This window comes from Pristiophorus japonicus, chromosome 2 (genome assembly GCF_044704955.1).
Source record: "Pristiophorus japonicus isolate sPriJap1 chromosome 2, sPriJap1.hap1, whole genome shotgun sequence".
Classification (NCBI taxonomy): domain Eukaryota; kingdom Metazoa; phylum Chordata; class Chondrichthyes; family Pristiophoridae; genus Pristiophorus; species Pristiophorus japonicus.
In genome coordinates, this window is record NC_091978.1 from 88,747,917 (window position 1) to 88,762,617 (window position 14,701).

The window sequence follows — 14,701 nt, forward strand, 5'->3', positions numbered from 1 at the left end:
CCCAACTGGTCATTGCCTGCCATTCTGAAAAGGACCCGTTTATTCCGACTCTCTGCTTCCTGTCTGCCAACCAGTTTTCGATCCATTACCCCCAATACTATGTGCTTTAATTTTGCATACCAATCTCTTGTGTGGGACCTTGTCAAAAGCCTTTTGAAAGTCCAAATACACCACATCCACTGGTTCTCCCTTGTCCACTCTACCAGTTACATCCTCACAAAATTCCAGAAGATTTGTCAAGCATGATTTCCCTTTCATAAATCCATGCTGACTTGGACCGATCCTGTCACTGCTTTCCAAATGCGCTGCTATTTCATCTTTAATAATTGATTCCAGCATTTTCCCCACTACGACTGATGTCAGGCTAACCGGTCTATAATTCCCTGTTTTCTCTCTCCCTCCTTTTTTTAAAAAGTGGTGTTACATTAGCTACCCTCCAGTCCATAGGAACTGATCCAGAGTCGATAGACTGTTGGAAAATTATACCAATGCATCCACTATTTCTAGGGCCACTTAAGTACTCGGGGGTGCAGACTATCAAGCCCTAGTAGAGTGGACAAGGGAGAACCAGTGGATGGTGGTGTATTTGGACTTTCAAAAAGCTTTTGACAAGGTCCCACACAAGAGATTGGTGTGCAAAATTAAAGCACATGATATTGGGAGTAATGTATTGACGTGGATAGAGAACTGGTTGGCAGACAGGAAGCAGAGAGTCGGGATAAACGGGTCCTTTTCAGAACGGCAGGCAGTGACTAGTGGGGTGCCACAGAGCTCAGTGCTGGGACCCCAGCTCTTTACAATATACATCAATGATTTAGATGAAGGAATTGAGTGTAATATCTCCAAGCTTGGTGGCGGTGTGAGCTGTGAGGAGGATGCTAAGAAGCTGCAGGGTGACTTGGACAGGTTAGGTGAGTGGGCAAATGCATGGCAGATGCAGTATAATGTGGATAAATGTGAGGTTATCCACTTTGGTGGCAAAAACATGAAGACAGAATATTATCTGAATGGCGGCAGATAGGAATAGGGGAGGTGCAACGAGACCTGGGTGTCATGGTACATCAGTCATTGACAGTTGGCATGCAGATACAGCACGTGGTGAAGAAGGCAAATGGTATGTTGGCCTTCATAGCTAGGGGATTTGAGCATAGGAGCAGGGAGGTCTTACTGCAGTTGTACAGAGCCTTGGTGAGGCCTCACCTGGAATATTGTGTTCAGTTTTGGTCGTCTAATCTGAGGAAGGACGTTCTTGCTACTGAGGGAGTACAGCGAAGGTTCACCAGACTGATTCCCGGGATGGCAGGACTGACAAATGAGGAGAGACTGGATCGACTGGGTCTGCATTCACTGGAGAAGAATGAGACAGGATCTCATAGAGACATGTAAAATTCTGACTGGACTAGACAGGTTAGATGCAGGAAAAATGTTCCCGATGTTGGGGAAGTCCAGAACCAGGGGTCACAGTCTAAGGATAAGGGGTAAGCCATTTAGGACCGAGATGAGGAGAAACTTCTTCAGGGAATTGTGAACCTATGGATTTCTCTACCACAGAGAGTTGTTGAGGCCAATTTGTTAGATATATTCAAGAGGGAGTTAGATATGGCCCTGACGGCTAAAGGGATCAAGGGGTATGGAGAGAAACCAGGAAAGGGGTACTGAGGTGAATGATCAGCCATGATCTTATTGAATGGTGGTGCAGACTCGAAGAGCCGAATGGCGTACTCCTGCACCTATTTTCTGTTTCTAAAAACATCCATCAACCATTACCCTTTGCTTCCTGCCTCTGAACCAATTTTGGATCCAACGTGCCACTTTGCCTTGGATCCCATGGGCTTTTACTTTCGTGACCAGTCTGCCATGTGGCACCTTATCAAAAGCCTTGCTAAAATATACACTACATATATGCTAAAATCCATATGCGCTATCCTCATCAACCCTGCTTGTTACCTCCTCAAAAAATTCAATTAAGTTAGTCAGATATAAACAAAGGTACATCATTAGCAGTCCTCCAGTCCTCCGGCACCACACCTGCAGCCAGAGAGGATTGGAAAATGATGGTCAGAGCCTTTCTATTTCCTCTCTTGTTTCTCTTAATAGCCTGGGATACATTTCATCCGGGCCGTGGGATTTATCCACTTTCAAAGCTGCTAAACCTCTTAATACTCCCTCTCTCATTATGTTTATTTCATCTGATATTTCATACTCCACCTCCCTGATTGCAATGTCTGCATCGTCCCTCTCCTTTGTGAAAACAGATGCAAAGTATTCATTAAGAACTATATCTATTTCTGGCGCCTCCACGTACACATTACCTTTTAAGGTCTCTAATAGGCCTTACTCTTTCTTTAGTTATCCTCTTGCTCCTAATGTATTTATAAACCATCTTTGGGTTTTCCTTGATTTTTCATGCTCTCTCTTTGCTTTCCTAATTTCCTTTTTAATTTCACCCCTACACTTTCTATACTCCTCTAGAGTTTCTGCAGTATTTAGCCCTCGGTATCTGTCATAAGCCTCCCTTTTTTCTTTATCCTACCCTGTATGCCCCTTGACATCCAGGGGACTCTAGATTTGTTAGTCCCACCCTTTTTCTTTAAGGGAACATACTTGCTCTGAACCCTCAAGATCTTCTTGAATGCTTCCCACTGCTTTTGTCACTGATTTACCTTCCAGTAGCTGTTTCCAGTCCACCTTGGCTAAATCACTTCTCAGCTTAGTAAAATTAGCTTTCCCTCAATTGACAACCTTTATTCCTGGACTATCGTTGTCCTTTTCCATAACTACCCTAAATCTAACTGAATTATGATTACTAGCACCAAAATGCACTCCCACTGATGCCCCTTCCACCTGCCCAGCTACATTCCCCAAAACTAAGTTCAGAACTGCCCCCTCCCTTGTTGGGCTTGGCTTGCTACATACTGGCTAAAAAAGTTCTCCTGAATGCATTTGAGGAATTCTGCACCCTCTATACCTTTCACACTAATTCTATCCCAGCTAATATTAGGGTAGTTGAAATCCCCTACTGTTACTGCCCTATAGTTTTTACACCTCAGATATTTGCCTACATTTTTGCTCTTCTATCTCGCTCTGACTGTTTGGGGGTCTATAGTACACTCCCAGCAGTGTGATCGCTCCTTTTTTGTTCTTCAGTTGAACCCATATGGCTTCATTTAATGATCCTTATATAACATATCATCCCTCCTCACAGCTGTAATTGTTTATTTAATACTGCGACCCCCCCCCTCCTTTTTTATCCCCCTCTCTATCCTGTCTGAAAATCCTATAACCAGGAATGTTGAGCTGCCCTTTCAGCCATGTCTCAGTAACAGCTATAATATCATACTCCCAAGTGTCTATCTGTGCTCTCAGCTCATCTGCCTTATTCCTTAGACTCCTTGCATTGAAGTATATACCATTTAGCAGTGCCAAACTCCCTTGTTGTCTGTTGCCTTTGCCTTCCAAATTCACTTTCTAATTTCTGCTTTCCAATTCCAGCTTTGCTTCTCTCCCTTCTGAATCTATTCTCAGGTTCCCATCCCCTTGCCAAGCTAGTTTCATCATCATCATCATCCTAGGCAGTCCCTCAGAATCGAGGAAGACTTGCTTCCACTCTTAGAATGAGTCCTTAGGTGGCTGAACTGTCCAATACGAGAACCACAGTCCCCGTCACAGGTGGGACAGATAGTCGTTGAGGGAAGGGGTGGGTGGGGTAGGTTTGCCGCACGCTCTTTCCGCTGCCTGCGCTTGATTTCTGCATGCTCTCGGCGATGAGACTCAAGGTGCTCAGCGCCCTCCCGGATGCACTTCCTCCACTTAGGGCGGTCTTTGGCCAGGGACTCCCAGTTGTCAGTGGGGATGTTGCATTTTATCAGGGTGTCCTTGTAATGTTTCCTCTGCCCACCTAGTTTAAATCTTCCCCAACAGCACTTCCCACCCACCTGTGAGGATATTGGTCCCGGCTCTGTTGAGGTGCAACCCATCCGGCTTGTACAAGTCCCACCTCCCCCAGAAACGGTCCCAATGTCTCAGGAATCGAAAGCCCTCCCTCCTGCATCATTTCTCCAGCCACACATTTATCTGCTCTATCCTCCTATTTCTGTACTTGCTAACACGTGGCACCGGGAGTAATCCAGAGATTACTGTCTTTGAGGTCCTGCCTTTTAATCTCTCTCTCCTAGCTCCTGAAAATCTGTTTGCAGGACCTCGTCCCTCTTTCTACCTATGTCATTAGTATCAATATGGACCACATTCTCTGGCTGTTCATCCTCCCGCCTCAGAATATCCTGCAACTGCTCAGTGACATCCAGGAGCCCATGTATGCAGCCCCAGTAACACCTGTCTGCTCCCCTAACTATCGAATCCCCTACCTGGAGTCATGTCTGTGGCCGGAGAAACGCCTGTCTGCTCCCCTAACTATCGAATCCCCTACCACTATTGCTCTTCCACTCTTCCTCTTTCCCCCTCCCTGTGCAGCTGGGCCACCCATGACCCTAAATGATTTATGGGGGAAAAAAAGTAAAGTGAAGAGGAAATATAGCCTGGACAAATTCTGTGTGGAGAAAGGAGAATGGGTCCACTGCAATTTATAATAGAAAATATAAAAAATTGTTAAAAGGGTGATCAGAGTGGCAAAGAGTAGTTTAGAATAAGTGCAGCAGCTAAATGTAACAGTAAAAAGGTATTTCGGTACCACAACAGGAAAAAGACAACTGGAGAAAAGGTCAAAAGTATAACAAATACAAATGGGTTTGAAAGTGAGGATGAACATAAAATAGTAAATATTCTGAATGATTACTTCCTCCAAATATTCACAAGGAAAAATATGAACAATATCTCCTCCCTAAACCAAGATAACCTGAGCAAAATCAATGATTTTGTTAGAAATGAGATGGAAGCCTTAGACAGGTAAAAAGGCTCAAAACAAATCAGTCTCCAGGGATAGATGTTATTTACCTTGGAGTGCCGCGAGAGACTAGGAAAGAGGTTTGTGTGGCAATGACAATCATTCTGAATGAATCACTGGATACTGGAAAGATACCAGTAGATTGGAAGCAGGCACATCTTCAAAAAAGGGGAGAAGACAATCACGAACAGTAAAGACCCATTAGTCTTGCTTGCATTCCATGTAATGGAACCAATTAGCAGAAGTGATCTTGAGGACTATTTTGTAAGAAATAGAAAGATTCAGAAAAGGAAGATTTTGCCTGAGCATACCTCCTTGACTTCTTGGAGGAAGTGATGACCCAAGTGCATGAAGAAAGTCCTGGTGTACTTAGACTTCCAAACGATATTGGACAAAGTTCCACACAAAGGGCTATTGGTTAAACTCACATCTGTAAGGACTCTTGGTAAACCTAAGAATAAATACAAAATTGACTGAAGGGTATGAAACAACAACTTATATTTATATAGTGCCTTTAACATTGTAAAACATGCCAAGACGCTTCACAGGAGCGTTCTCAAACAAAATTTGATACCGAGCCACATATGGAGATATTAGGACAGGTGACAAAAAACTTGGTCAAAGAGGTAGGTTTTAAGGAGCGACTTAAAAGAAGAGCGAGGGGTAAAGAGGTGGAGACGTTTAGGGAGGGAATTCCAGAGCTTGGGGCCTATGCAGATGGAGGCTTGGCCACCAAACAACAAGTACTCATTAGAGGACATGTATGGGCAGGCTGAGTGTGGGGGGAAGCAATGTCCCAAGGCTTGGTGTTGGTGTCGATTTTGATTTTCTTTTACATAAATGATTTAAATTCAAAATATCAATGCAAATTTGCAGAAGATCTAAAACTAGACGGGCCAGTAGAATCAGAGGTGGCAGTTCAGAAGTAGAATGTGTTTGATAAAAAATATAATTGGGTAGAAAAATGGCAGATGAAATTTACATAGGCAAATGTAAGATTGGTAATCAAAAATGAAGTGGCAAGTACTTTGTTGTACAGCTTTCTTGCTCTTTTCACATTGTTGCTTTAAACATTGGAGTTATACACACACTCAGTTGTAGTAATGGCAGCATCAGGTCTTTTATTTAAACATTCATACTAATACAAACTAAGTATGAAAGTTACTGAGATACTTCATAAGGCCAGCTATCTGCTTGTTCTGATTTCCAGCAGCTGCTTGTGAGACACACCTTTCGAATTTCCAGTGTCTGGTGTCTAGTGTGTTTCAAACAGCCTTCCTTCTCATCTCTTGTATCAAAAAAGCCTTTGAACTCTTGTTTCCTTGCATAGTACATACATATAATTAACATACAGATGATATGAATTACTGTACACAAACCAGTTCGTTTCCTTGCACAGTAACAAATCATACATCATCATAGGCAGTCCCTTAAATCGAGGAAGACTTGCTTCCACTCTAAAAGTGAGTTCTTAGGTGACTGATCAGTCCAATACGGGAATTATAGTCTCTGTCACAGGTGGGACAGATAACGTTGAAGGAAAGGGTGGGTGGGGAGTCTGGTTTGCTGCACGCTTCTTCCGCTGCCTGCGCTTGTTTTCTGCATGCTTTCGACGACTAGGCTCGAGGTGCTCAGCGCCCTCCCGGATGCACTTCCTCCACTTAGGGTGGTGTTTGGCCAGGGACTCTTAGGTGTTGGTGGGGATGTTGCATTTTATCAAGGAGGCTTTGAGGACACCCTTGAAACGTTTCCTCTGCCCACTGGGGCTCGCTTGCCGTGTAGGAGTGCCGAGTAGAGCGCTTGCTTTGAGAGTCTTGTGTCAGGCATGCGAACAATGTGGCCTGCCCAATGGAACTGGTCGAGTATGGTCAGTGCTTCGATGCTGGGGATGTTGGCCTGATCGAAAACACTAACATTGTCCTCCCAGGGGATTTGCAGGACCTTGCGGAGACATCGTTGGTGGTATTTCTCCAGCGATTTGAGGTGTCTGTTGTATATGGTCCACGTCTCTGAGCCATACAGAAAGGCGGGTATCACTACAGCCCTGTAGGCATAAGCTTAGTGCCAGATTTGAGGGCCTGGTCTTCGAACACTTCAGGCGGCTGAAGGCTGCGCTGGCGCACCGGCGGCAGCGTTGAACCTTGTCGTCGATGTCTGCCCTTGCTGATAATAGGCTCCCGAGGTATGGAAAGTGGTCCATGTTGTCCAGGGTCGCGTCATGCCGTGGTACATTCAAATAATTAACATACAGACGATATCATGAATTACTGTACACAAACCAGGTGATTGGCAAAGGAGTTTCTTTGATTCCATGCATAGATAGTATTGATGATGCATACAAATTAACATACAGATAAATGACCAGCTACCCAGACAATGCCAGGCACGAGACTCCCAAAGCAAAGCACTCTACTCAGAACTCCTTCACGGCAAACAAGCCAAAAGTGGGCAGAGGAAACGTTACAAGGACACCCTCAAAGCCTCCCTGATAAAATGCAACATCCCCAGACAACCTGGGAGTCCCTGACCAAAGACCGCCCTAAGTGGAGGAAGTGCATCCGGGAGGGCGCTGAGCACCTCGAGTCTCATCGCCGAGAGCATGCAGAAATCAAGCGCAGACAGCGGAAAGAGTGGGCGGCAAACCAGTCCCACCCACCCTTTCCCTCAACTACTATCTGTCCCACCTGTGACAGGGTCTGTGGTTCTTGTACTGGACTGTTCAACCACCTAAGGACTCATTTGAAGAATGGAAGCAAGTCTTCCTTGATTCCGAGGAACTGCCTATGATGATGATGATGATGATGATCCTGGAATCAAGTCTCACTGCTTCAATCGACTCCCACCATGAAGTACTGTAAACAAATTAGATAGACACATTTGAATGGCTAAATGGCTCCATATCGTCTAGCAGCCTGTTTTGATCCAAACATCCTCTGTTTTGATCCAAACTTTCATCTTTAACTTTTAACCCTTTCGATTTCTCTAGACTGCGCCGAAGCAAAGTGTTTCAGAAATACAAGCTTTCGCTCCTACATACTTCACTTGTGGATATTAAGTGAGGTTACTGTCTTGTAATGTGTTTAGTTCTTGAATGAAAATATCTCCCACAGCTTATTGGGAAAATTCAACTTACGGTATGGTACTAAGGTCCTTGGTTCAACTCCAGATCTGTGTTGAATTAGTTAATCTCAGCCAGATGTCAGCTGGAGCATTAGAGTTGACTTCAGGGAAAAGACTGAGAGAAAAGAATTACATTTTAACTTATACAAAAAATTCAAGGGAAAACAAGTTGCATCATATGCGAACAAAAAAAAAGGAAGTGCATGTATTGCAGTGCTCGGAGAGTATGAGAAAAAATTGATGTCACAGAAAGATTTAGATTTAATAGCAGTGGGGCTTGGATGGGAGTGGAAAAGGAACGTATCGATTTATAGTATTTTTTAGGAGAGACAGAATCGGTAAGAAATAAGGAGGAATGGCAATATTAATGAAGATGGGAATACGTGGTTTAGAGAGTACTAATGAACATAAAAAAATATGGTTAGAGATCAAAGATTTTAAAAAGAGATTGTTAATGGAAATGAAAGAGGAAAGTTGTAGCCAGATCAGGGAGACGAGTAGAAATAACTAAAAATAATTTTTCTAGGACATTTTAATTATCCATACATTGGATAATGATTGATGATAAACACTGATAAACATTGCAATAACTGGAAACATTGCAACAGCTGGAAACTGAAACAACTGGAAACATTTATCTGGTCATTATCACATTGCTGTTTGTCGGAGTTTGCTTGTGCGCAAATTGACTGCCGTGTTTCCTATATTACAACAGTGGCTACACTCCAAAAGTACTTCATTGGCTGTAAAGCGTTTTGAGATGTTGATGGTCGTGAAAGGCGCTATATAAATCCAAGTCTCTTTCATTAATTGGGAAATGGAGCGAGTAAATAGAGAACGGGGAATAGAATTCTTAAAAATATGTGCAAGGCTTCTTCCTTAAGCAGTATATTTGTATGCCTGCAAGGGGAGAAGCATGGCTAGATCTAGATTTCAGTAATGAAATAGATGAGGTTGGTTGATGAGTTAAATGTTGGCACTTCTTGAGCAGTGACTGAATTTTAAAAAAAAATGTAATTCACTGGATGTGGGCGTCTCTGACAAAGCCTGCATTTATTGCCCATCCCTATTTGCCTTCAAGAAAGTGGTGGTGAGCCACTTTCTTGAACCATTTCATTCCTTGTGGTGAAGGTACTCCCACAGTGCTGTCTTTGTCATAGCAATTTAGCACAACTGAGTGGCTTGCTGGGCCATATGAGGGCAGTTAAAAGTCAACCACATTGCTGTGGGTCTGGAATCACATATAGGCCAGACCAGTTATGGATGGCAGGTTTCCTTCCCTAAAGGAAATGAGTGAACCAGGTGGGTTTTTAACAACAATCCAGTAGTTTCATGGGGCTCAATTTTGGCCAGGAGTTGCTCTGTTTTTTTTTGGAGTAACTTGTTTTTTTTTGCATAACTTAAAAATCCCCATTTTGCACATTCAATTTGCACCAGTGTAAGTGAGTTAGTTACGATTTTTTTGGTTTAGTTTTTTTCTCAAAAGGAGGCATTACCAGCCACCTATGCCAGTTCTACCCATTTAGGCAACTTTGGCCAGCTAATAGTTACTCCAAATCTACTTAGGCCAGCGTATGTGGCCACTTCAGAAAACCCTTGTGGAGAGTTAAGAAATCAGAGCAGGTACGTACGTCGGAGGCCATTCGGCCTGGTATAGGGGCGGGAAGGGAAGCGGAGAGGACCTGCACCTAAAGCACCGAGACTTTCAAAGCACTAAACCTTGGAAACAAAAAGCAATAAGCATTCAGTAAAAATTAAAAATTGAAGTAAGTCCTACCTTCATCTTAAAACTTGGCCCGGGAAGGCAGCGGGCCAGCCGGTACGGGAGGCCACTCGGCCAGGGCTAGGGGTGGGCAAGAGAACTGAGAGTGCTCCTGCCTGGATGATTTCGATCAGTTCTCTTGCCTGCCCGCCCCTAGCCCTGGCCGAGTGGCCTCCCGGTGCGGTTTCTAAGATTAAAGTGATTAAAGCTTCAAATCAAATGGAACTAAGCAGTCCGTGCAATTGCCACTCCATACCCGTACTCACAACAACATTTGGCCAGCATCGGGTCCCACACAGCGACTGCAGCAAGACACGGAGAGGCTGGGGGCGAGGAGCTACTGTGCATGTGCGGACAGTCCACTGCACATATGCAGATGTCCCGCCACTGTTTTCGGCGCAGGACGCTGGCTCCACCCCTGACTCGACTGGCCATGCTGCACGAACACAGGGAAGAGGCCGGACAGCGGCCAAAGTGGGAAGGACATTTTTCAGCGCACTTCTGAATGGAGAAAATCGACGCATCTCCGGTAAGTGCGCCGAAAAACGGGCTGGGCCAAAATTGAGCCCATGGTCACTATTACTGATACTAGCTTACTAATTCCAAAAACGTATTTAATTAACTGAATTTAAATTCCCCCAGCTGCTATGGTGGGATTTGAACTCACATCTCCAGATTATTAGTCCAGTAACATAACCACTGTGCTACCATCCCTGCTATCCTGACTATAATATGATCAGGCTCATGGTCCAAATAGAAAGGGGAAAAGTTAGAGTAGTCAGGAATGTCAGGGTAGATTTTAGAACGATGAGTAGTGAGCTAGCTGAGGTGAGGTGGCTCACAGGACTGTGGATCACGATGAGATATTTTTAAATAGGGGATTGCAAAGGTACAGAATAAAGATATACAATAACAAAAATTCAAGAGGACCTATAGTTATTATTAAAAATGGGTATGAATAAAAATGAGTATAAATAAAAATGGTAGAATATAACAAAATAAGTAAAGAAGTTAAGAGAGAGTATGAGGGGAGCATCTTAAAAAAAACAGCAAAGTATTCTACAAACAAAGCAGTAAAAAGAGAATTGTTAAATGTGAGATGAGGCCCGAGAGGAAAGGAAAATATAAATTGTCAGGTTGCTTAACAAGTACTTCACGTCAGTGTGTACAAAGGAGAAGGATTTTATGGAGGAAGAAATCCTAAATTGGTTAAAAGAGAGATGAGAGATTTTATAATAAATAAAAATAAAATATTAGAGAAATTATAATAGAGAGTTAAGCTAAAAGAGGACAAAGTACTGGTACCTGATGGAATACATACAAGGATCTGGGGGAAATGGAAGCTCGAAGTTATATTGGGGAGAGTGGATGTGTGCTAGAGAACTGAAGAGTGGCTAAAGTAATACCCATTATAAAAAGGAAGACGGCTAACCTTGATAATGAGGCCAGTTCGTCTAACATCTGTGGTAAAGAACAATGTGAAATCTTTAATTAAATATTAAATTACTAAATATCTGAAGAGAAAATAATTCAAAGCAGCCAGCATGGATTTTGCAAAGGAAGATCATGCCTCAGCAACCCGATGAGGTGGCAGATATGCTGGATGGGGAAATACAGTAGATGTTATGCATATAGACCTTCACAAAGCTTTCAACAAGGCACCACATAGGAGACTATTAGAGAAGATTAATGAGTATGGAATTAGCGAAGGCTAACAACTGTATTAAACACTGATTTGAAGGATCAAAAGAGAGATTAAGAGTTAGGGGCAGCTTCTCAGCGTGGTTAGGAAGTGGGTAGTGGTTTCCCACGGGGTTCTTTTGTGGAACCACTTCTGTTCACTGTGTACATCAGCGATTTGGATATCGAGCTGGAGTAAGTAGAGGCCCAAAGCAAGCTGCAAGGGGATACTGATAAGATAGTGGAATGGGCAAAAATGTGACTATAATTCAATATCACTAAATATGAGGTGATACATTTTGGTTTAAAAAAATAAAAATAAAAATTCCACTTTGGGGTAAAGCTGGGTGCTGTGGAAGACCAGTGCCCCATATCCATTAAAACACATGTTTAGTGAAATGTATGAAGAAATAAGCCAAAAGAATGCTTACACACTGCATCAATAATGCCACACTCAACCAGCTCCGTTGGGCGGGCCACATTGTCCACATGCCCAGCACGAGACTCCCAAAGCAAACGCTCTACTGGGAATTCCTACACGGCAAGCGAAGGCCAGATGAGCAGAGGAAATGTTTCAAGGACACCCTCAAAGCCTCCTTGCTAAAATGCAACATCCCCACTGGCACCTGGGAATCCCTGGCCCAAGACCGCCCTAAATGGAGGAAGAGCATCCGGGAGAATGCTGAGCACCTCGCATCTCGTCACCGAAAGCATACAGAAACCAAGCACAGGCAGCAGAAGGAGCATACGTCAAACCAGACCCATCCCCCTTTCCTTCAATGACTGTCTGCCCCACCTGTGACAGAGACTGTAATTCCCGTAATTGCACTGTTCAGTCACCTGAGAACTCCCTTTCAGAGTGGAAGCAAGTCTTCTTCGATTTTGAGGGACTGTCTATGATGATGATGAATAAAGTTAAACCCTATCACAATGTACTATGCTTAAATAAAACTGATCCAGTGGTTGTATGCAGTTTTTCTGCATATTTAGCTGGGGCCCCTGCGCACAGACTTTGTAGGCCCATATGTTAACCCACCCTTGACTAGAAGGATGTATTGTTGAAGGACAATATTTTGCTAATGAGGCAGACAGCTTCGAAAAGAGCTTTTAGTTTCCCTGTCTACAAGCTTAATTCATAATGTCTGAACAGAAAGTAACATGTTAGTTGCAAAGGGTTTATTTTTTGTTTTTCTGCCACATATGAACATTGAGGCTAGAATGGAAGCTAAGAAAAGACCAGAAGTGTTTAAGTGGAAATGTAAAAGTTAGTCTTGCAACAACAAAGCAAAAGTGAGAAAGTAGTATTCACTTTTTTTTAAACCATTCACATCTTCAGGATGTGGCAAAGCACTTCACAGTCAATGAATTGCTTTTAAAGTGTTGATTTTAGGCAAACATTGCAGCCAATTTGCATACTTCAAGGTCCCATAAACTGCAGTGAGGTAAATGAATTTATACCTTGGGCAAGATCAGCATTTATTGCCCATCCCTAACTGTTCTTGAGAAGGTGGTGGTGATCCCCCTTCTTGAACCGCTGCAGTCCCTGTGGTGAAGGTACTCCCACAGTGCTGTTAGGGAGGGAGTTCCAGGATTTTGACCTAGCAACAATGAAGCAATGGCAATATATTTCCAAGTCAGGATGGTGTGTGACTTGGAGGGGAACTTGGCGGTGATGGTGTTCTAATGTGCCTGCTGCCCTTGTCCTAGGTGGTAGAGGTCGCGGGTTTGGGAGATGCTGTTGAAGAAGCCTTGGCGAGTTACTGCAGTGCATTTTGTAGATGGTACACACTGCAGCCACGGTGCACTGATGGTGGAGGGAGTTGACCCAGGACACCAGGAGAACTCCACTGTTCTTTTTCCACCACCTGTACAGGCAGATAGGTGCTCGGTTTTAACATCTCATCTGAACGATGATACCTCCAAGAATGCAGCACTCCCTCAGTATTCCATTGAATGTCACCTCACACGGGGCTTGAACTAACAACTATCTGACTCAGATTGTGCCAAGCTTGCGCACTCATGATTAAGAACATGCTAACATTTTTTCCCTTCTCCTTTGCTTCAGGTAAGAAAAACAAATAGTATTGCTACACAGGCTGGCTCCTGATAGAAACACATGCAACTGTTCCAGGATGAGATCTTGCCAGAAACTGCACAGTGCTGGAATACTAACAGCAGCCTCGATCACAGATGAAGCACTACCACAGCAAATGATAGTTACAGGGAACAATTCTGAACAGAAGACAGGAGTCCATCGTTCTTCTGTTTGACTCTTGTGGGACTGCCTGCGCACTTGTGTGTGTAGGTGTGTGTGTGCAAGAAAACTTTTTTACTGAACAGAAGTTTGCAATTACAAAGCATTGTGCCATGATTGGGGATGGGAAATTTTAGGTTTTGCGGTAATTGATGCGCTATTGCTTTTTATAAATTAGAAATGTAATTCTTATGCAACCTGGAAATGGTACTCTCTATAAAATGTGTTTATGCAGTGCTCAGTATACCAGGTTAAATGTATAAGGTGTATTGTGAACCTGGAACCATTCATGTACCAGGATTTTATTACAGTTTCATCTTTAAAGTCATTTTTTTGACATTATCATGAGTCATGTTTATCAGTGCATTAAAATAATAAAGTCTGGTTATGAAATACTATGTCTTGAGCATTCTTCAGCTGGATTATTATCGCAGCGTTCACATGCTGCCTCGAGGTATCGGAACTATTCCAGGCATTTGGACAGAGAGAGAGCAGGAAATTGAGCTCTGTGGTTCTCACCCAGATACTGCTGTGCAGCCCCTGGCCTGCGAGCACCATCGGAGCAGCGTGGAGACTTAGCCCAGCAATCTGTGGGCCCCCGGTCTGCGAGCACCATCAGAGCAGCGTGGAGACTTAGCCCAGCAGTCTGTGGGCCCCCGGTCTGCGAGCACCATCTGAGCAGCGTGGAGACTTAGCCCAGCAGTCTGTGGGCCCCCAGTCTGCGAGCACCATCGGAGCAGCGTGGAGACTTAGCCCAGCAGTCTGTGGGCCCCCGGTCTGCGAGCACCATCAGAGCAGCGTGGAGACTTAGCCCAGCAGTCTGTGGGCCCCCAGTCTGCGAGCACCATCAGAGCAGCGTGGAGACTTAGCCCAGCAGTCTGTGGGCCCCCAGTCTGCGAGCACCATCGGAGCGGACCGGGGAGTGCAAGGAGCAGCGTGGAGACCTGGCTCAGCAGTCTGTGGGCCCCCGGCCTGCGAGCACCAT

At 44.1% G+C, this 14,701-nt stretch overlaps 1 protein-coding gene across 1 annotated transcript in view; it reads left to right on the forward strand.

The window, feature by feature from the left end:
• The window catches only part of LOC139231007 (gamma-secretase subunit Aph-1b-like), a 106,428-nt gene extending 92,317 nt beyond the window's left edge, over positions 1-14,111 (forward strand). The window contains exon 7 of the mRNA XM_070862483.1: positions 13,528-14,111. Coding sequence (XP_070718584.1) covers positions 13,528-13,544 — 17 coding nt within the window. The 3' untranslated portion in view covers positions 13,545-14,111. The remainder of the gene's footprint in view (positions 1-13,527) is intronic.
• Positions 14,112-14,701: the final 590 nt, after the last annotated feature.